Source organism: Lipophrys pholis (assembly GCF_963383615.2).
Source record: "Lipophrys pholis genome assembly, chromosome: 9".
Classification (NCBI taxonomy): Eukaryota; Metazoa; Chordata; class Actinopteri; order Blenniiformes; family Blenniidae; genus Lipophrys; species Lipophrys pholis.
Window position 1 is genome coordinate 27,576,009 of NC_137639.1, and position 21,665 is coordinate 27,597,673.

Genomic DNA, 21,665 nt, shown 5'->3' on the forward strand with positions numbered 1-21,665 from the left:
CCCCAGAGCCTCTCTGCTTCACAATACGGACACATCACTGCACATCAGCTGCACATCAGCTCATCCGATGGTCCTCACTTCATCACAGCCTGGCGTGCGGGGACCTGAATCCGAGGAGAAATGCCGCACAAAGAACCACACCTGACAGGATTACAAGGTCTGGCTGCAAATAAATGAATGATACTTTAGGTAATTTGTCAATATACTCTGTTTTATTGCGAGCTCTCTTCTGCACTACAACTTTCATGCATGTAAATGATATCTTGCTGAGATCTAAAGGTGGAAAAGTGCATTTGAGTTTCTTTTTTATGTGATTCACTTTGTATTTGGGGTCCAGCATAACACATAGCATGCCTATGTGCCCTTTCTCATAAAATCTGAATAAGTTTGGTACCTCAAAGGTGCACAAAGGGATAATTCTTGATAATATATAGACTACAAAGGACATACGTCAGTGAGCTGAGCCCGAAAGTAATCATATCAGTCATAAGGTAGAAGCTTGATGAATTGCTGAATTCATGCTCGATTTTTTTTCAGTGAATGACCCCACTTTTTCATGTATTAGTTGGTGTGTTTAAAAACTTAGTGTTTGCAAGGATTGTCCTCACTTTTTCTGAATCTTGTAAAACACTCCTGTAAAGTGTATTTTAAGTACCATTTGAGCATGTCAAGGAAATCATTATTTAAAAAAAAAAAAAAAGGCTGCTCCATGTTTGAATGTAGTTTCCATGGTGGACAAAACAAATGAATTTCAAATGAACAATGTGGGTTATTTACTGCTTTTCTCACACCATAGCTCTCCAACTTCGTCCAGTGCCACAGTGGAGATGTTACTGAAGGGAAACCTGAGCAGAGGATTGGGGCTAAGCCTCCTGTTGTTGGCGCTTGTGCACCAGGCCACCAGCCAGAGGAGGAAGACGGGACGCAGAAACAACTACAGGCTGCACAACGATGGAGAAAACGGTAAGTCGTTTTCAAACGGTCGTCCGACGTCGATGAGAGAAGGTCACATAGAAGACAGCAGAGTTCAGGCAGGCGGAGTAGTCGAGTCACCAAACCAAGTATTGCAGTAAAAAGAGTGTTTTCCAAGGTGAATTTGCTCTTTTATATTTTTATATCAAATTCACATCACAGAGGTCAAATCATCTAGTAACTTTACAACAATAACATATTCTGGGAAAATCTTTTACAGCTGGTTTTTGGAACGTTTTACCATCATCACACCTTTCAAACATTGTAGTTACCAAATACAGAATATCTGTTCACACTAAGAATATTGCAGAGTTGAGTCATTAAACTGGAAGTTCAGAGGTTTCAGTTATCAAGTCTCACTCAGATGAATCACAAAGGCGGGTTGAATAGCAAATTTATAAAGTAGTTTTTTACTAGTTAAGTTGCTTCAATGCACATGATCCTTTACACGCATCCATTTCCTCACACAGTCATTCACACACACGTGCAAGGTGCGACACACCATCGGGAGCAACTTGGGCATCAGCGTTTTGCTTCATCGAACGGAAAGCTGTGACTTTTGTCAGTTTGCACTTTCAAATCATACCAAGAATATTGTAGTTTTGACACCTGTCGCTGCTCACAATTATCGAGGATCGAGATATTTGCATCTCTCAGATGTACAAAGTGGCATAGAGGAGTAATGAATGAAGGTTATATGCTGGTACACTGAGTAAACTAGTAATATAAAAAATATTTAAATGTAGCCATTCTTTGTTTTGACTGACTGCTGCAAAACAAATGAATTCAGAGTATCGCAACATCAACATGCTGGTATTTCCATCACTTTGTCCACAAAAAGGATATAAAAGCAATCATACTGCAAAGACTTGAGCTGGAAATTGTTCTCTGGACCTTTCTATGTGAAGTTTGCATGTTCTCTCTGTGTCCGCATGGCGTTTTCTCCATGGTACTTTAATTCAATCAATCCAAAAACATGCATTTAAGGTTAATCTGGTAGTTTTAATTGGCTGGTTGGTGGTAATGTGGGTGTGTCTGAGTTTGCCCAGTGATGGACTGGTGGCAAGTTAGGGTCCATCATACCTTCACCCGCTCTTCACTGGGATCGGTTCTGGTCACTCTCGTATGAATGGAAAAATATCAAAAATATATAATGGTGTTTATATGTTTCCATACATCTCTACACATTGGTAATATTTGGTTTTTCCCACAGTTCCGACATGTACACTAGAAGTGGCCTTCATCCTAGACAGCTCTGAGAGCGCAAAGATATTCCTGTTCGAGAAGCAGAAGACCTTCGTGTTGAGCTTCAGCACGCGGCTCGCCATGCTGCAGCTTGTCGGTTGGACGCTGAAGGTGAGGATGGCGGCGCTCCAGTACAGCAGCTCGGTGTCCGTGGAGCAAAGGTTCACCGCCTGGAAAGACCTGGATTCTTTCCACGGTCGAGTCAGTACCATGAACTACATCGGCCACGGCACCTACACCACCTACGCCATCAGAAACGCCACGCAGCTGCTGGTGCAGGAGACGCCGGCGGACAGCGTCAGGGTCGCCGTGTTGATGACGGACAGCGTGGACCATCCCCGCAACCCCGACGTGATAGCGGCTGCCGCCGAGGCCAAAGGTCACGGGATCAAGTTCTTCGCAGTGGGGCTGTCGGACATCGCCCAGCAGAGTCAGAACAACGCCAAGCTGCGAGCCATCGCTAGCGCGCCCGCTCAGCAGTTCGTCCAAAGTCTCCAGGACCCTCAGCTGGAGGAGAAGCTCCTGAAAGAGATGGTGAGTGTTGGCTTAAAAACCACAACTTCAAAGTTTTTAATGATGTGCAGATATGTTGACATGACACTTCCGTCATTCCCCATCTTCACCGATTTCTTCAGATATCTCAGGAAAAAGAGAACGTCACTGTTATGAGGGCCACGAAAATGTCATTAAGTGTTAGTGAATACAATTACTACAAGGATTTATGAGATTATGGAAGCTAAAGGACTAACTGCATGTGATATTTTGATTGAAGGATTGTTCAAATCTACTCAAGATCCCCCCAATTACCCTTGAAACCAATAATTGAACCATTGATATTTTATAATTGGCCCACGGGCTGTAAAGTATTGGGATGGAAACCGGCAAGCTGCCAGTGGACCATACCTCACACAGTATATCAGCGGTCTTTATATCTTTACCATTTAAAGAGGCAAACGCACTAATTCCTGCTCTGGTAAAAGGTGTGAACGTCACCAGCTGCTGTTGTGTCTGGATTAAAATCCTGGTGCTCCCCATGGCTCCTCCACCGGGTTTATGTTGCCATTTTCCTGGACTCTCTGTCCTCACAGTGGGTTCAAGTCTTAATTCACGCCGTTGTGTCTGCATGGGGGTCCCAGCCTGCTTTGCATTTTCCTTCACGACACATAAATGTCAAATATCTGCAGGAGGTCAGGCTCTGCCTGAGAGACTGGCAGGGTTTTGTTCCTCCTTCCAGAAATGTGAAATCACATTAATTTGCATGTGGAACTGTCGGAAAAAAAACTGATAAATGAGAGGAATATTTCTATTTGGAATTAACATTTTATTCAATGTCAAACTGATTGATTTTTCTTTTTTCTTTTTTGAACAAACTGCCCTAAAAGAAAATGACTTTACATTATTTCATTATATGTTATACTATGAAAATATTACCTTCTATTGGATATATAATCTGTATCCAGATTATGTGAAATACATGTCCAGGACTAGATCCTATTTAAGAGTTCATTAATTCAGTGATCCCAAACATTTTTTGCAGGAGACTTCCACACTAAAAAAAAACCCCCAAACCTTTAAAATCTCTGATTTGCTAAATATTACAGTGAAGCCAACGATTGGCAGACATAATCACTCTCAAACCAAGTTCCGAATTCTTCTCTATATTGTAGAAAGCGTGTTATTTATATTTTCCTAACAAATCAAATGAAGAACCACTAGATTAAGTAAAACGGAGGAGATTTCCAGTAAAGCTCGATTATCACATCACAGAAACAATCTACAGTATTTGTTTTAATCACCAGTACATGTGACAGTTTGTTTCCCTTTGAACACCATAAATGTTTAACTGACGGATATCTGCAATGTGACCGCCCAATCACAGCCAAGATTCAGCAGCATGTCACATATTCATTACATGACCTTCTTAGAGAACAGACAGTGATATTGAAATCTGCCAGATATGGAAAATTGAAGTTATCTTGGAAAATAGAACTGAAGCTCCCATCATTTTTAACTCTTGACAATATGTTGCTTGATATTTGTAGTTTCTGTCTGACAATACAATAATGTGCAGTTCGGCTATAAGGGTAATTAATATCAAATGTTTGGACTCCTAATAGGTGAATCATGCTCAAATTATAAGATAAAGTTGGCTTTCTCCTGTAGCGTTGCTGTTATAACCTTTAACTAAACTGCAGTTCACATTTGCGTTTCGTCTTTCTGCTTCCAGGGTGTGGTTGCATTTGAAGGGGTAAGTTTTTAAAAGCGATTCACACTTTCACATCTTAAATCATTTCTGCATACTTGGCTGTGCTAAAGCTTCGTTTCTCGTCTGTATTAGTGTCCTCAGGCCCAATTTTGTTTGTGTGACAGAGGAGAGCGAGGACCCACAGGAAGCCCCGTAAGTCTTCGGAAATAAGACAGTGTCATCGGCGTATTGGGAGAATTTTCTCACGCAGTGACAGAAATATCTTGACACCTGGGCTGCTCTGTGTGTATTTGCTCTTAAATCTGGATTATTTTCAGGGTAGAAAAGGAGACCAAGGTTTCAGAGGGCTGCCTGGTCTTAAAGGAGCGAGGGTAAGTCGTCACTCAAATACAATCTTTGAAGGACAGTCACTTAATATATTTAAATGACTTTATATTCAAATCTGGTCTCGCTAATTATTCTTTACAGGGTAAAATATCAATCCGGTGGACTGAATAACGGCGTATCAATGTTTAGCAGAACTACATCATCATGTATTTTGTGACCATGTATGATAATGTGGAAGAACTGTAGACATGCTGGAGAAATGCTAGAGTTTCCAACTCTTGAAACTAATGTCTGTTTCATATAACGCAGTTTTAAAGTTGGCTTCTTTTTAAAGGGGGAACCAGGTTTGAATGGTCGACCAGGAAGTGAAGGCCCGGAGGTAAAAATTTTTATTTTTTTAAATTAATTTAAAAAACTGCACTTTTAATGGTGCCACTACTCAGTTAAATGGATTTATACCAGATCAGTCACTGATTCAACAACTTTCAACAGGGTCGTTCAGGTTACAAGGGCAACAAGGTTAGTGACTGGATGCTGATGGTCTCCTGCTTCACTCTACATGATGATCTTCACATGAATAGAAAAACAAACAAAGGTTCTAATCTGGGGTTTTGTCTTTTAGGGGGACAGAGGAGACTGCGGCACGCCTGGGGAAAAAGGAGACGCCGTACGGCCTTTATTTACGAAGTGATTCAAATAAATACTAAAAGCTTTGTTCCTGTAATGAGTTGAGGATTTCTCTGCAGGGACCGGAGGGACGTCTTGGCTCACGTGGACCAAAAGGAGAACAGGTAGAGTCAGTATTAAGGTGGCAGCAACAATTGGGAATCTTTGTTTGGTTTTGAACCTCATAAAAACAAGAGGTTTTTTTTCCAACTTTTCGAGTCTCTCATCCACTTCTTCATATTCTGTACCACTGTATTCATCTTGGGGTTGCAGTGAGGGGAAGGTAGGAGACACCCGAGACAGATCACACACATTCAAATTCAAACAGAGCAATTTAGAATCACCAAGTAATATCGAATGAAAATGAGTGTCTTGAGAACACATTAGAGTACTCGCTACTACACCATGTTTCACGTCGTAGACTGTCTTATTGTATTTTCTTCAAGGAACCTTTGCAATGGCAGAATCTGGTTCACTTTTAAGTTTGAGTGAAATGTCTTCATAACAATTTGATTAATTCTCATTATTTCTAATAATGGCTCGGTGCGGATGATTTAGAGAAACGTTTTTGTTAATGTGATATTCAAAGTCAAATAATGACGTTGACTCTGTTTAGCTTTGTGCAGCCTCAAAGAGCTTATTTACTTTAAATCGATTCAAATAATTACAAAAAAAAACAAATTATGTTTCAATCATCTTTCAAAGAACAGCATTTTTGGGTGTTTAATAAAGATGTTTATTAAATTGAATGGATGAGAGATTGTTACTTCACAGGGCCAATTAATTATATTTTAACTACCTGTCACTTCCTCCTCTGATTCCTCTCAAGAGTAATTTCACTACCACAAATTTATTACCACTCGGACATCATGATAGGTAGACGTTAGTCTGCGCTCTCTCGCTCCAATATGAAAAATGGAAGTGGAATTTGCCTTTTATTGGTCTCTGCACTAATGGAATGTGAATATTGGATTATGGGTAATCCTGATACTAATGTGGCCATCCAAAGCTGTGAATCCAGGCTTGCAGGATATTATTCTTCTGCAGGAACAGACTTTGTGTGGTGGGATTAGCGCAGGGACCTGGCCGCCCAGTGCCACTCTTCCTCTTCTGTACTACTGGCACAGTGTCAGTATAACGCTGTTATTTTGTGAGCTACAGACTCTGAGAATCCAATGACATGAAAGTCATGGGTGTTAATCCTGTTGGATTTTTTACGTTCCCCGGTGATGGCTCGGGTTTGACCTGTACGTAGGTCATGCAAAGTCATATGTGGTTAAAGGACGTTTGAATGTGAGATTGGAGGTTTGTGTGTTTTGCTTTGCAGGGTGCGGTCGGGCTACCAGGAGACGGAGGTCCTGAAGGCCCAGCAGGAGCTAAAGTAAGTTCAAAATGCATGACATGACCGTCTTTTCTGCCAACACAGATGTTATGGTTTCAAGCAGGATTTCTTAGTGTTTAAAGTAGCATGTGGCTGTAATCAATGAACAACAAGCAGGATTTGGCACATGTGCCAACTCATTTTAGCAGGTTTATCTAATTTAAATCAATTGGGAAAGAAATCACTCCATATATGAATTTATACCTCAAACTTCCAAAAAAACAAAACAAAACAGAAATATTACAATTTTTCCTTCTTCCCAAAAATTTCCTGGAAGTTGAAGCTCATCTTAGCTAATATTTACAAAAATATTCACATAATCACCCGCAAACATACAGTTAAGGTCAAGTTTACACGACACGTTCTCAAGTGAAAACGCATCAGTCTCATATTTCCATTTCAGAAAAGTTACGAGTTGACCAGGCAACGTTTTGAAAACTTTGTCTGCTTTCACGAAAAAAATGGCTGAATCACTGAAAATGATGTTATCATGCTGGGCCACTAGTGGGGGTTAGTTCTCTGTTTTTGTAATGAAACCACACACACATACGCAGAGAACGATATGGTATAAATATTAACAATGGCGAGTACACAACATTATAAAACTACCAAGTCCCAGGAGAATATTTACTGGGACATGACACTCTGGGGCAAATATTGTTTTTGTCCGTCTACTGTGCATGAGCTGAAAAACGCAATAACAGCGTTTCTGGAAAGTTGCGTTTCCTCCCCGTTTCCAGAGTCGGAGTGTTTTTAAAAAGGGACACCTTAGGTTGTTCTCAAATGTAGTGTTTTCATTGGCTCTGAGCACCGTTGTCATGGAAACCAACACCCAAAACGCAATGACAGTTTTGAGTTTTTACTTCAATTTTGTGAGATGTTGTGCATACATTCAATTATTCCTTCAAAAAATCATGTAGAGTTGAAGTACACAAATAAAACCATGTATGCGCTGGAACAATTTGCAAACTCTTTTATAGATCTATAGCGGAATGCTGCATGACGGAATATAATCTTCATGGTCTTTTTAGTCTTGCAAAGACGGGGAAAAAAAAGCATAAATTATTTTTAAAAAAGTAGAAATGATGAAAGATTCTTTAAATATTTTCTTATCAGTTCATGTTTAGTTCTCAAAACAGAACCATATTTTAATTGATAATTCATGCATTAAACCAGGAAATACACCAGCTTGCATAATATTTAGTTTGGCAAAAGTTGGAGTCATCACAATCTGCTGTAGAAATACACCAATTGCTTTTTTATTGTTCAATAAAATACATCGATGAACATGTTGCAACAACATTTTCTTAATTTATCCAAATAAAAATGCCATTATACAGTTACAGTCCAAAGAAAACTATAATCCTGTAAATTAAAAGAGGATCGTTTTCACCATCTGATGCTATTTAAGGTGGTATTTGTCTCAGAATTATTTTTCACCCTTCACATGCAGCACACTTTCCCACAAAACGTCTCTCACATATCAGTTTTGGGACCCAAAAAAGTAACATAAAAATGACCTTTAAAATGTGTTCCGGGGCTAATAAGATGCTGATGCCTCCTTCACCAGAGAGCTGCAGCTTCTCAACAAAGACGTCTTTATCTGGGGGAACTTCTTCCCGATTTAGAGCATTTTAACAACAACGTCCAGACATCAGAGTAAAGAGTTTTATGAAAAGGAATAAAGTGTAATTCTTCTTTGCTTAACATGTTGAAACACAATGTGGGGAATCTGGTTTGACGGGTTAAAGTAAAAGAATAATTGTCTTGTGGTATCTTTTTTATTTTCAGTACACTTTAAATCCCACAAAGTGGAAAAGACATGAATTTCACCTTCATATCAAAACAAAAAACTCTTAAATCGTGAATTAATATGATGTGGTTATAAGCAGTCGCTGCTGCGGCGGCGACGAGTCAGGCACAGAAAACACTCAGACTGTCTGGAATCTGAGTTTTTAGAACAATCTTGACCATAATCAGGTCCTTCAGTTGTTGAGTGGTAATCAGCTTCCCAGGAGACACAAACAAACAGAAAACTTTTGGGGAATTAGCTTGTAAAACTATAATAGATGAAAACCATGAAAGGCAACGTGTGTACAGTGATATAAACGATTAAACAGCCGTCAAATGAGATGCGGTCAGTTATGAATTATCTAGATTTTCTTTTCCATTTTGTGAACACAGTAATTAAATTTTTTGATTTATTTATTTTTTGCTCAGTGCAAAGTTACTCCAAAGACCAGATAAAACCATCAGGCAGGCCGGTTTTGGATCCACAGGCCGCGTGTTTGACACCCCTGCATTGAACATTTGTTTACTTGTCACAGGGAGACCGAGGGACTAATGGTGCACCAGGACCACCGGGAGATATAGGAATTGGATTCCCTGGAGCGAAGGTAAAAAATGATCAGACCACAACATTATGACCCAATATTGTGAAGATTTTACTTTTTGCTGCAACAAACTTGTATAGAAATATACACTGACCACTGCAGTCTGGTAGCTGAAACTGGGAACCAGCTCTCAGTTTGAGTCTCGACTTCTTTTCTATTTCATAAAGCTCACAGTTCAGGCTGGTTCAGGCCATTTTCTAGTGGAGCTGCTGTAGGTTTAGACTGCTGAGTTTTTCCCCTTTCTCCTTTGTTTGCGCATGTTGAATTATTGCTTTTTCTCAGTAAAACTGCCTTGAAAATGTGTTGCCTTCAGAAATAAAGTTCAACTGAATTAAACTGATACTCAATGAAGAGCAGGAGGTTTGGAGACGATCTTATAAACCATCAACTCGCTCAGACCTTCACACTTAGACATTTACTCTTTCTTACAGATCAAATTTTAACAGCATAAATACATAATTAAATACATAATTACCTCCTGATATATCCCACCTGCTAACATATTCTGCAATAAAAAGATAGTAATCATAATGTTTGGGCTGACTGGTGTAGAATCAATTTATTAAATGAATTTATTCTTTCATTCACATCTTTTTTGGGTTTAATTCACTTTTTTCCCCCAAACAAAAGTTCTTTGGTAAATTAGTTCCCATCTTTGGACTCTTTCATGAGACACATCACATTTTCTTTCAAACGGAGAGAATCGGGAGACGTGTTAGGATACTGGAAGTTTTGTGTTTCCAGGGAGAAAAGGGCATCCTGGGAAGACCCGGTCCCGTCGGTCCAGTCGGGATCGGAGAACCAGGACTACCAGTGAGTAGGAATCAAAACTACTTCTATATTTTTGGAGTTAACTGTTTTGTAGATTTTTATTATTATTATTATTTTTTTAAATCAAAAATGGTTTTGTTTCAGGGACCTCCGGGACCAACCGGAGCTCAAGGGAACCCTGGGCTTCCTGGAGAGGGATTTCCAGGATCTAAAGTGGGTGAAGCATCTGAACAGTGAGAGAAAAGAGCAATATTAATAAAAAAAATTATAATATGCATCTTTGCATAATGACGCTACCCTAAATTGATGCCCTTTGTCATTTTATATTTGACTTTTTATTTTTGTCTAAATAAATAAATGAGAATGTTATTTGCAAATGAAAAACATCTAATATTTGGTTCAGTTTTTCTACTCAATATCATCATATTACAATATCAGGGTGTTTTCTTTTTTTAATCATATGTGCTATTTGTGCAAAACAGAATACAAGAATCCATAAAAACTCTGTATGTGTGCATAAATAGTACAAATACAATTCCCGGAAACTTGCAGCTGAGATTTTTTTCCCCCCAATAATTTATACACGTCGTCTCATGAATTCAGAACCTCTCATTATCAAGACAAATCTATTTCAGACAATATAAAGAAGCAAAAATGGTACAAGATGGTACAGTACAATTTACTAAATAATTTTCTTCTTTCATTTGTCATTTTTATACATAAAAACGGAATACTGTATTTTATACTGATAGTTTCACTATATCAATACATTAAATTCAAACAATTGGGTTAAAAAGCTAAAAACAGTCTCCAGTGATTTAAATATCATTTAAAATAGATAGATGAGGTCAAACTAGAGAAGCGTTGTGAAGAAGCTTAAAAACATAACAAAACAGTGACATCTTTATTAATAAGCGTCTTTGTTTCAGGGCGATCGAGGCTACAACGGCCCCAGAGGAAGCCGGGGGCCGCCTGGTCTGGGCATGAAAGGCGATAAAGTGAGAAAACATGAATTTAACCCAAATCCAGACAAGCGTTCCGCTTTGGTACGTCTCATTTTTACAGCCTCAGTATTTTATTTACTGTATTTCTTGTGTGTGGTTTTTTCTTTTGCTCAGGGAAACTATGGGCCGCCTGGTATTCCAGGTCCAGTGGGTCCTCCTGGTTTAGGACTTCAAGGAGAAAAGGTAGAAAAACTGCAATGATGATGTGTATACTGATGACACCGCTGTTTATATATGGAAGGAAATTCTCATCGTCCATGTCAGGGATTTTAACTATTTTTTCCCATTTTTTTTTTTTTTTTAAATTTGATGTTGTCTTTCAATCTTTGAAATATTATTTTTAATCCATTGGGATCAATACGCGACAAAAAATCTTCTCATGATATTTTCATCTGGTAATCTTTATATACTGTATATATAGTGAGCAGCTGTTGCAACTGTTAATAATGATTCTATTTCATTGATCTCCATTAGACTTGTAATAAATCAAGCTCTAAAATGCTTGTTTCAGTAGTTTTATCTTGAATTCGATTGCTTTTTAAACAAAATTTCCTGTAAATCTCACCAGAAGCCCTCGAATACATTTTGAAAACCGTGCATCTTTTATAATGGATCTTATATAGAAAATTGATGCACAGCATAACTGTTGAATAAATTGAGGATTTAAAGTCAGATCCGCCCGGCAGAGAGTCTAATCCAGCCTGCTAGAGTAAATGTGCAGGATGTGAGTAATTGTCATTAACTGCAGTATATTTATTAGACCACCAGGGGCGCACATGGGTAAAAAGATTACTTATTTCTTTCTACATATATCACACATATACAGACTTGCTACTGTGCAAGTTGTTGCATGTTCATAGCAAAAAGGGTTATTCTTAAAAAACAGAAAACTTCCTTACCTTTTTATATGAAGTTATTTATTGGGAGGAAATGTGTTCCACTAAACTACTGGTTAGAGAAGCTCCCTGAGCATGACCCTTGACCTCCATCAGCTCCTCGGGGCACCACCTGTGTGTCCGAGATTTGATTTTTACATTTTTTATTTTTGAAAGAGGATAAATTAAACCTCATCCTCTGTTTGATGATTGATCTTCACGTCTCTCAGGGAGATCAGGGTCTGGCCGGACCTGCAGGACCCAGAGGACCCCCCGGCCCCGGAATAACAGGACCCAAGGTAAACCGGTCCACAGCCTCCCTTCTATCCCGACAGGACGTTTGTCTCAGAAGTAGAAATCCACTTGCTAAGCATGATTGACAGTCTGATTGTATGTAAATTGCTGAATATTTGATCAGACGGACGTGAGCGTGAGCTGCAGCTGCTTGTCACTCAGATGAGTCGATTTCATTCGCCGTCTCACTCAAAGAGCCGAGCAGAGACGGCGAATAACTTATGAACTAATGATCGTGATTATGATGTTCAGGCTCATTTCAATGATTTGTCTGGGAGAATAACAGAGTTTGACTCAAATCACAGTGTTGTTGTTTTAGGAAACCTGCGGGACGTTTTTAGAGAAGTGCACACTATGGACTCGATCTACTTAAGAGTGAAAGCTGATTTACAAACATCACACTGGTTTGCGTGAGCAAAGAAATATGGAAGCAGACCGTACTCATCTAAACAGAATTAGAATCCTCCTCACTGCATACCACGTCTCTCATGGTGTTAGGATTACATTACATGCAAATTAAAGCTGCAATATATTTGCATGAACTTGCTATTTTACACACTTTATGCAGGAATTTAATGAATCAGGCCAGGCCGTTTGTCCTTGCTCTATATATTTCTATATATATATATACGACGTCTCTGACCGTGTGCATGTGTCTGCAGGGGAATCAGGGACTCGCAGGGGAACCTGGACTCCCCGGTGAGAGAGGTGTGGGCCAACCAGGATCTAAAGTAAGTCTTCTATACTTAAAAATGGAGGGGGTGGGGGTGGGGGGAACCAGCCACATACACATTAAATAAATGTACAAATGTAGTCGATGTTGTAATGTTAAATTTTACGTGTAACGTCACTATAAGACCAGAGAACCCAGTTATAGCTATTTCAAATAACTGTCAAGCAAATTATTCCCAAAAATCCATGTTGTGTCATTTAGTCACATTTCTGATCGTCACACTTTGCTTTAGTTTTTCTTTATACAATTTGTTTGTAACAAAGACTCCACAGATTATGAGACTATAAGGGGAAATAATCTCCCAGCTTGCTTTCAAAAGGTTACATGTGATTTGTTAATGAGAGGAAGAAAAACTAAACAAAATTCTTCTCATGTTTCCAAATTGAAAGTTAAATGTTGCCCAGCAGATTGTTTACATCAGTTAAGGTGGAATTTCTTTATTTGAGACAATTAAGATTTTGCACCGTATCTTACTGGGTTTTCCTAGTTTGTAGAAAGTCTATGATTATGTGTGTGTAATTCCAGGAGTGTTATGATATATATATACTTGTGTGGCCGGTCTGGTATTTTCCTCTTTCAGGGGGACCCCGGAGCCGAGGGGTTACCGGGTTTCCCAGGTGAGCCAGGAGACGACGGATCTCCGGGACAGAAGGTAAAAAGCAGCTTCGATCTCTTTCTTTTAAAAAAAAAAGTATTTAAATTTATTTTTTACCCGACTGTGCTTCACTTTATTCTCGTTGCACCACGTCAGGGTGACGTTGGCTTACCGGGGCCCAGGGGGCCAGACGGGGCCCCCGGTAGAGGAGCCCCCGGGGCAAAGGTAACAGCCAATGAAATGTACAATTTCAATTTGAAGGTCTTCTTCGTATGAAGTGTTTTGTCTTGTGCTTGCAGGGGGACCGAGGAGACCGAGGGACCAGAGGTCAGCCTGGTTCAGTCGGTCCTGTGGGGCCAATGGGGCCGAAGGTACGACCCTGACTTTTAGTATGAATGAACCATAAAATCTGATTTCAGATGATTTTGTTCAATATCACCTTCTTTTTGTTGTTTTTGATGCAAACACCTGGTCTTCTTCTAGATCCACGAGTCTATGATCTGTTACAGCCTCTTTCTGATCTCATGTGTCTCATCATGATAAGCTTTTGTTTTTTCCTCTCTCTTTAGGGTCTACTCGGAGTCATGGGCCCCCCGGGGATGACTGGACCTCCAGGCAGGGGGATACCCGGTCCTAAGGTGAGCCCACGTTGTGCTCATTTCCTGATTAAAGTCACGGCGTCGGTTCATCCTTTTGATTTGTGGTTTCAGGGAGACGCGGGACCTCGAGGTGCAGCTGGAGCTATGGGCGAACCGGGGGTTGGTCTAACTGGACCCAAGGTGAGATCTGTTTCGGGGGCGGGTGGTTGAGGCACTGTGTCTCCGATTAGAAAGCAATTTAAGACTACTGTTCCCAGAAAGGACTGCATTCTTCAAGAATTGTCTTTTTTTTTCTTTTTTTTTACTGTAAAGTCAAAGATTTGCAGAATTCTGACATTAACTGCAATATGTTTATTTGACCAGCAGGGGCACACTTTAGTCTGTATTATGTGGCACGTCAGTTCACTTTATCAGGATTACAAGTAGAGAAATATTTCTACATTGAAGGTAATTTCTAGAATTTTATTCTGATCATAATACAAACTAGACTGCTATTTTTTTTTTTTTTTTACTTCCAGCTTCATGTGGCCAAATATTTAATGTCTTTGAAGATGTAAATAGTGTAATGATTCAGTGTGGTCTGTAGTTCATAAAGCACATGGTGAACTGAGACGTAATATTGCTGAAGTTTCAGTTCTTTTATTAAAATTTCCGGTTTGTCATGTGTTGTAAAAGGATAATTCTTTAAATGTGAGGAAATTAACTGTCGCCCACCGTAAAGTAATTCAGTAGAATTTGGTCTGCAGGGCGACATAGGGTCAGCAGGACCCGTCGGACCACCTGGACTGAAAGGTGAAGGATTCCCCGGACTTCCAGTGAGTATTAATCTACTCTAAAGTGTCACAATCAGATCCATGTTGTCACCTTTAATCGCTGCGTCTCAGGGACTTCCTGGACCGCCTGGGCTGGCAGGAGAGACTGGACCTGATGGGATTGGTTTACCGGGACCTAAGGTACAAGAAATGCTTAAAAAATAATAGGAATGTGGCATTTTTTTTGCCCCACAGTTAACTTATTTTAAAATTGATTTGACCAAAACTAGTATACAACTAATATCACGCACAGTCCAGAAATGCAAATATATATTTCATTGTTATTCTGAATTTATAGAACAAATACAATTTTAATGAGAATGAATGAAATGATCTTGAGCAATTATTTGAAAATATTCTGAAGGTTTCACACATAACTAAAAAGTCAAACACAGTAAACTGCAGCTGCAGCTTCAGCCATTGTTGTCATCTTTGACTCAATACACCATCTTGTGGTGTAAACTGGTATTTCATGATTAAACAGTCAGGAGGTTTGGCAATTACTGACAACTATATAGCAATAATATGTCAACAAAATGATAAATGTTTCACAATTAATAGAAGTCGTATGTTTAGGGAGACAGGGGCTTACCCGGACCTTCTGGACCTGCTGGGCCACCAGGAATCGGCCTAATTGGTCCTAAGGTAATCCTCTCAGATTAAAACAATGTTTGTTTGTTTTTATATTATTGGAAACTGTACTATTAATGGCAGTGGTGCTCTGACTTTTACATTCATGGTATTTCTCTGTCTGCAGGGTTCAGTCGGGCAGTTTGGACCCCCGGGTCCACTGGGGTTACCTGGAGAGGGAATACAAGGACAAAAGGTACCAGACTCCTAAAATCTGTGATAATCCACTTCGACTGACAGCTACGACCTAACCAGTGGATATTATGCAGCATTAGCATTGAGAAAAGTCACTGAATTATTAATACTCGATGCATTACATCAATTGACGGTAGCTAGACTCGATACAGTGAGTTTAAAGATACATTTTGAATGGATTCTTTGGTTTTTAAAGCACTTTATGGTTTACCTCGAAATACATGTGTGACCTGGACACTCAGATTCTCTGGTGTGATTATGTTAATCAGTACAAACGTTTATTTATTTATATTTGTTTTTTGTCACTCAGATTTATCTTTTAATACCATTTCATCAGTAATTTTATTGTCATTTTCCTATTTCTATGTCTTATTTCAATTGATTCCGCCTTTGCTTTCCACCTTAATACTTCATCTTATTATGAGACGCTTTCAATTTAGTTTGATCCGAGTTTTTTGTGGGGTTTTTTACATTTTGCCTAGTTTTTATCATGTTTACCTTTTAGTTCCTAAACTCGCCTCCCTACATTATTACATCCTGAAGCGACACTCAAACTAACTTTCAACTAAAATATGTGAATTTTGCTCAATTTGGGCCACCGTCCTGTCCGTTTTTTATGCCTCTTAGCTCCATTTTTGCTAGTTACCGGTGTTGTTTTTTGCTTTTTATATTTTTATTTTTTCCGTTTCTTCAAATTTCCTATTTTCAGATTGATTTGTGATCCTTCCCCAGTTGTGGAAAATGACAAATCACACCCAGCACATGAGTCAAAACTGAATGAATTGTTTCTGTAGTACAAAGGAAGATACCTGCACGTGATGACAGTTGCATATTGTGCTGACAGTTGCATATTGTGCTGATTGTTTCCAGGGAGAGCCGGGATTTCAGGGTGTCCCCGGCCCCAGAGGTCCTCCAGGACAGGGTCTGCAGGGAGACAAGGTAACGTCAAGGATGGAAAATTAAACTTATCAAGAAAACAAAGCCATAATCGGAAACTTTGTTATTCAATTATTCACCGGAGGCAAATACATTTTTGTCATATAGGCTGAGAAATTGTCCTTTTTTTTTTTGTCCTTGTAGGGCGATCGAGGGCTCAGAGGGGAGAAAGGCAAACGGGGGGACAGAGGGGACGCCGGAGAGCCCGGAGCCGTCGGACCCACGGTACTGGATTTGAATTTAGATTCAAAGTTTCTGCTCCAAAGGCTGCTGAAAGAGTAAATGTATAATAAGTTCTCCTTTCACATGACAGGGCAGAGTGGGACAAAAGGGAGAAGCTGGACTCACCGTAAGTTAAAAAAAAAACCAAAACAAATGGAATAAAACCTGCCAATATTATTTTGCAAGAAACTCAGTTACTGGAATAATTTCATTTTCAGATTATTTTTTTAAAATTGAGTTTTATTTATATTTAGAGCTCACTCAAATGTCAAGATTAAATTTTGACAAGCGATCATTTGTTTTGAATGCATGAAAGACATTTACTGGAAATTAAATAAAATAAATGCTTTAAAACAATGGGTAAACAAGTTTTAAAAGAAATCCACGTTTTCTTATTTTATCTTAAAATACAATATTAATGATTTTTTGAAAGTTTAAGTTTATACACATATTATTAATTATTCAGATTATACATTTTTCAAAATTTTCACACACACACAGAATCAATATTTTATTCTATTAACATGAATAGAATAATTCTGTAATGAACCACTTCTAAAGAAACTGTGTTTTTCCTTCACAGAGGGATGAAATCATCAAAATAGTGAGATCCATCTGCAGTGAGTGACCCGCCAGATGTTTCTTCTTCTGCACTGAAATGACTGCGCTCACGAGTCCCTCCTTCGTGTGTGTGTGTGTGTGTGTGTGTGTGTGTGTGTGTGTGTGTGTGTGTGGTCAGGCTGCGGGGTGGCTTGCCGGCAGACGCCCCTGGAACTCGTCTTCGTGATCGACAGCTCGGAGAGCGTCGGACCAGACAACTTCAACATCATCAAGGACTTCGTGAACTCCCTGGTCGACCGCGCCTCGGTCAGCCGCGACAGGACGCGGGTGGGCGTGGTCCTCTACAGCCACATCAACGTGGTGGTGGTCACCCTGAGGCAGGAGGCCCACCGGGACGACGTCAAGTCCGCCGTGCGCTCCATGACCTACCTCGGGGAGGGCACCTTCACGGGCAGCGCCATCCAGCAGGCCAACCAGGTGTTCCAGGCCGCGCGTCCGGGCGTGAGGAAGGTGGCCGTCGTCATCACAGACGGACAGGCGGACAAGAGGGACCCCGTCAGTCTGGAGAGGGCAGTGGCCGAGGCCCGGCGGAGCGGCGTGGAGACGTTTGTGATCGGGGTGGTGAACCAGAGCGACCCTCTGTTCGAGGAGTTCAGGAAGGAGCTCAACCTCATGGCCTACGACAGCGAGCACGTGTTCCTGGTCGAGGAATTCAAGACTCTCCCGGGTCAGAACCTCATGGTCAGGCTGGAGGCTGAAGTACAGACATCAAATGTTGCCCCAAGTCTGGAGCCCCTGAGTGGCCAAAGAGAAAAAAACTAAAAAATAACACATGGGAACGGGATAAGTCGTCGTTCCCTCAAGTTAATAAAGCGAGGGAACGAGAAATTCAATCCCCTCAAGTTATATTGTAGCGATGGCAGAGCTGGGTTAGGGTTAGGGTTAGGATTAGCAATACTTTTGGTTCATCAGCAACTACAAAACAAACTACATACTACTGTAAATGAAAGCTTGGATTTTTTTTGTGCCAAAAAATGTTCCGTTTAATGGTGCTTCATGTGAAAAAGAACTTTTGTTGTTGTTCAGCGTGTGTTTACGTAGGTTGCCATTGGAAACGGCTGCAGAGCTGCTTATTACCATTCTACAGAAATTCACAATGTCATGCCGAAATGTTGGAAAAATAATTCCCAAGCTCATTCATTTATAGTAAAGAGGGAGATACAAGATTCAGAGCTGCGGATATTTATATCCTCTTTCTTTGGACCAAGATGAGTTTTACATGTTTATAATTCACATGGTTTAGTTAGAAAACACCAATATCTAATGTCCGCATCATTTGATCTCAAAGCAGCAACAGCAAATATGGCGGGGATGGAGGCGATATTGGTGAAAAATATAATATATATAATATATAATTAAAAATGCACTTTAGGATTTATTCACAAAGGGAAAACTTGGTGGCAACAAACTGCAAATGTCAGCTTTCAGGTTTAAAATGCAGCAGTCAGCATGGTTTCATTTGTTTCAGCTTTTAAGATGGGAAACGTGAATCTATAGGTGTGCATAATATCTAATGGCATTAATCCAATAGTTTTCTTTAAATGCACAGTTCTACAAAAACCTCTTTTTTTTTTTTTAAAACTAACACTTATTACATGTTACTAATGTTTTCTCAGCTCTTGAGAGAAAGCTGCTGAGTCGCATCTGTGAGGACGTGGACGGACAGACGTTCAGCTCCAGGTTTTCAACCCCGGAAGTGTCCGGAAACGTCCGAGAGCCGCCGGACAGGACGGACACGGACACGCCCACCTTCACGGGAGACTCCGGGAAGGTTCAGATCGGGGTGAGGAGGACGAGAGAGAAGTGTCATTCATTTCCCTTGTTTTTATTGAAATAAATACATTAACAACTTAAATTCAGATTCATGCCTGAATTCCTTAATAATTGTTTGTTTTTAATGAAAACAGTTTGATACATTTTTTACTTTATAACTGAGCGAAATATTTAACCTTTTCTTTTTAGGGTTTTCAATGAATTATTTTGACCCTTTTAACAATTTTCTACTCAATGCCTAGTATAAATAAACAATAAATGTATTGAGTTGGAGTGACAAAAATTGCACATTTACTGCTTTTACTCAAGAAAATCTTAAAACTGGTTGAAATATGTGTGAGATTTATGCTAAATTGTTTACGATCCTGTGAACTCCACCAGTAATACACTCGATTATTTGATAAAAAACAATTTCTGCTGAATCGTTGAGATTTGGTGAAGTTAATAGAGCCATTCCATGCATTCGTCTGTGGATAAACAGATTACATTAAAGCTTTTTCTCTTGTGTTTCCAGCCCAGGCCCCCATCTCACCTGGACAGGAAGTCGATCGCCCCCCAGAGGCCGAAGACGGAGGAACGAGGCGGCTCGGAATCTCCGAGGTTTCCCTTCTTCGACAGGGAGCCGTTCAGGCCGGCGAAGGAGGCCGGCGGGAGAGATCCCACCCGCGGCGTGCTGATGACCGGCGCCATCGGCCCTGCCGCCCCCACCCTGAATGCTCCATCTGCGGGGAGGACGCCGCCTCCGACTCCTCCACCGCCACCTCCATCCGACGCCATCACAGGTGAGAGAATCTGCAGGAGAAAGTGTTCAATCATTTTAATTGGAGCATTTTACACCTTCCCCATGTCTCGTTTTGCTTCTGTGCAAAGATTCTTTACTCGTTTTACACGTGTCAGGATCAGCGACACATCATGTCCGAAATATGACATCGGGGCTTTCCGCTTATCGTTTCACATTAGTTTGTTTTAAAATATCACAAATGGCATGTAACATGTTAGTTTGTTATTCGTTCATTGAAAAAAAAAAGTTTCAATTAAAAAATAATTTTGTGCTCTGTTCTGAGCAATTAAAAAAAAAAATCTCATCGTTTACACATAACTAAGAAGTAAAACACAGTAAACGTACTCTCGGATCTGCCGGAACAGCTTTTACCCTTGTTGTCTTCCTTGACTCAATACACCATCTTGTGGTATAAACTAGTATTGCAAGACTAAACAAGCTGGTGAAAGTTGGGAAACTTGCCCATTGTGATGGTATAAACCAGTAATTGATTGCAAAATTGTCTTTAAACTTTAGTCAGCAGGTTTTTTGTCCTTTTTTGGTCCTTTTCCACTTTTTATTTTGAGCTTGACACTTGGACAAAAATATCACATATTTTCATCTGTAATAGTTTCTTTTTATAGAAGAAATAAAATTTGACACTCCTTTCCTATTAGTAAACATTACAGTTCAAAGCATCCTCTCAGAGGTGCATGAGCAAGCTGCAGACTTTACTTACCTTTGACGAGTGTGTTTTTCTGTGGCCTCCAGCCGAGCGCTGCAGTCAGGTCCTGGATCCGGGGCCGTGTCGGGACTACGTGGTGAAGTGGTATTACGACGCCACCGCGAACGCCTGCGCTCAGTTCTGGTTCGGAGGCTGTGTGGGGAACCTCAACCAGTTTGCAACCGAGAGGAACTGCAAAGACGCCTGCGTCAAGGTCTGATCGGACTTGAAACGATCATCAACGGAACATTTACTCGGGTCTTGAAGATGATTTTGGGGGATGAAGATCACTCACTGCAGTGCCTTAGTCATTTCTCTTTGTAGCCACTTTGACAATGGAAATAAACAGCAAATGTTAGAGAAGCGTCATTAAGCCAAATGGAGTTGTACTAAGTAGGTATTATTAAATGTGTTATTTTCTGGTGGCCAGAGGGGTTTGTGTGTTAAACAAGCCGGGCTAACAGAGAGAAAGCAATTTCTATAATGCAACAAACTTTGTAATCACTAACCTCGCTAATCAGAACGGAGCAAAATAACCTTTTTTTGTATCATGTAATGATGTACTTTTTTTTTCTACTTTTAATGTGTATGTTTTTTAATACTGTGCAATACCATTAAAAAAAAAAGAAAGCTAGTAAAGATACTTTTTATGGACATGCACTGAGGGTAAATACATTTATGTTCTTTTTTTTTTTTAAAGTCCTGCAAAAGAAAAAGTTAAGTTTGAAACAAAACAAGTCATAGAAGTAACGCTGCCGGTATTTAGATGAGCTTTGTCATGATTTTTTTTTTTTTTTTTTTTTTAGTAGCATGTATATGTGTCATTACAATCTAAATCCAACTGAAACATAATATATTTTTTAAGTGTATAGGATAATATAAGGTGGCCACCAAATCCAATAAAAATAATTAGCAGTGGCACATATTGGGC

General features: G+C 39.8%; 1 protein-coding gene across 1 annotated transcript; it reads left to right on the forward strand.

Annotated features, from left to right (window-relative positions):
* Nucleotides 1-10: 10 nt before the first annotated feature.
* Nucleotides 11-20,954, forward strand: col28a1b (collagen, type XXVIII, alpha 1b; the record flags this gene model as incomplete). The annotated part of the gene is made up of 35 exons (XM_080472248.1): nt 11-157; nt 797-963; nt 2,186-2,751; nt 4,445-4,465; nt 4,556-4,615; nt 4,741-4,794; nt 5,085-5,129; nt 5,243-5,269; nt 5,373-5,417; nt 5,497-5,541; nt 6,744-6,797; nt 9,125-9,193; nt 9,935-10,003; nt 10,106-10,174; nt 10,891-10,959; nt 11,080-11,148; nt 12,071-12,139; nt 12,797-12,865; nt 13,448-13,519; nt 13,619-13,687; nt 13,762-13,833; nt 14,032-14,100; nt 14,173-14,241; nt 14,808-14,876; nt 14,946-15,014; nt 15,450-15,518; nt 15,631-15,699; nt 16,569-16,637; nt 16,779-16,859; nt 16,948-16,983; nt 17,440-17,476; nt 17,596-18,144; nt 19,094-19,260; nt 19,765-20,032; nt 20,782-20,954. Exons 2-35 carry the CDS (start codon nt 828-830, stop codon nt 20,952-20,954), a joined length of 3,543 nt encoding a protein of 1,180 aa, XP_080328374.1. The 5' UTR covers nt 11-157; nt 797-827.
* Nucleotides 20,955-21,665: the final 711 nt, after the last annotated feature.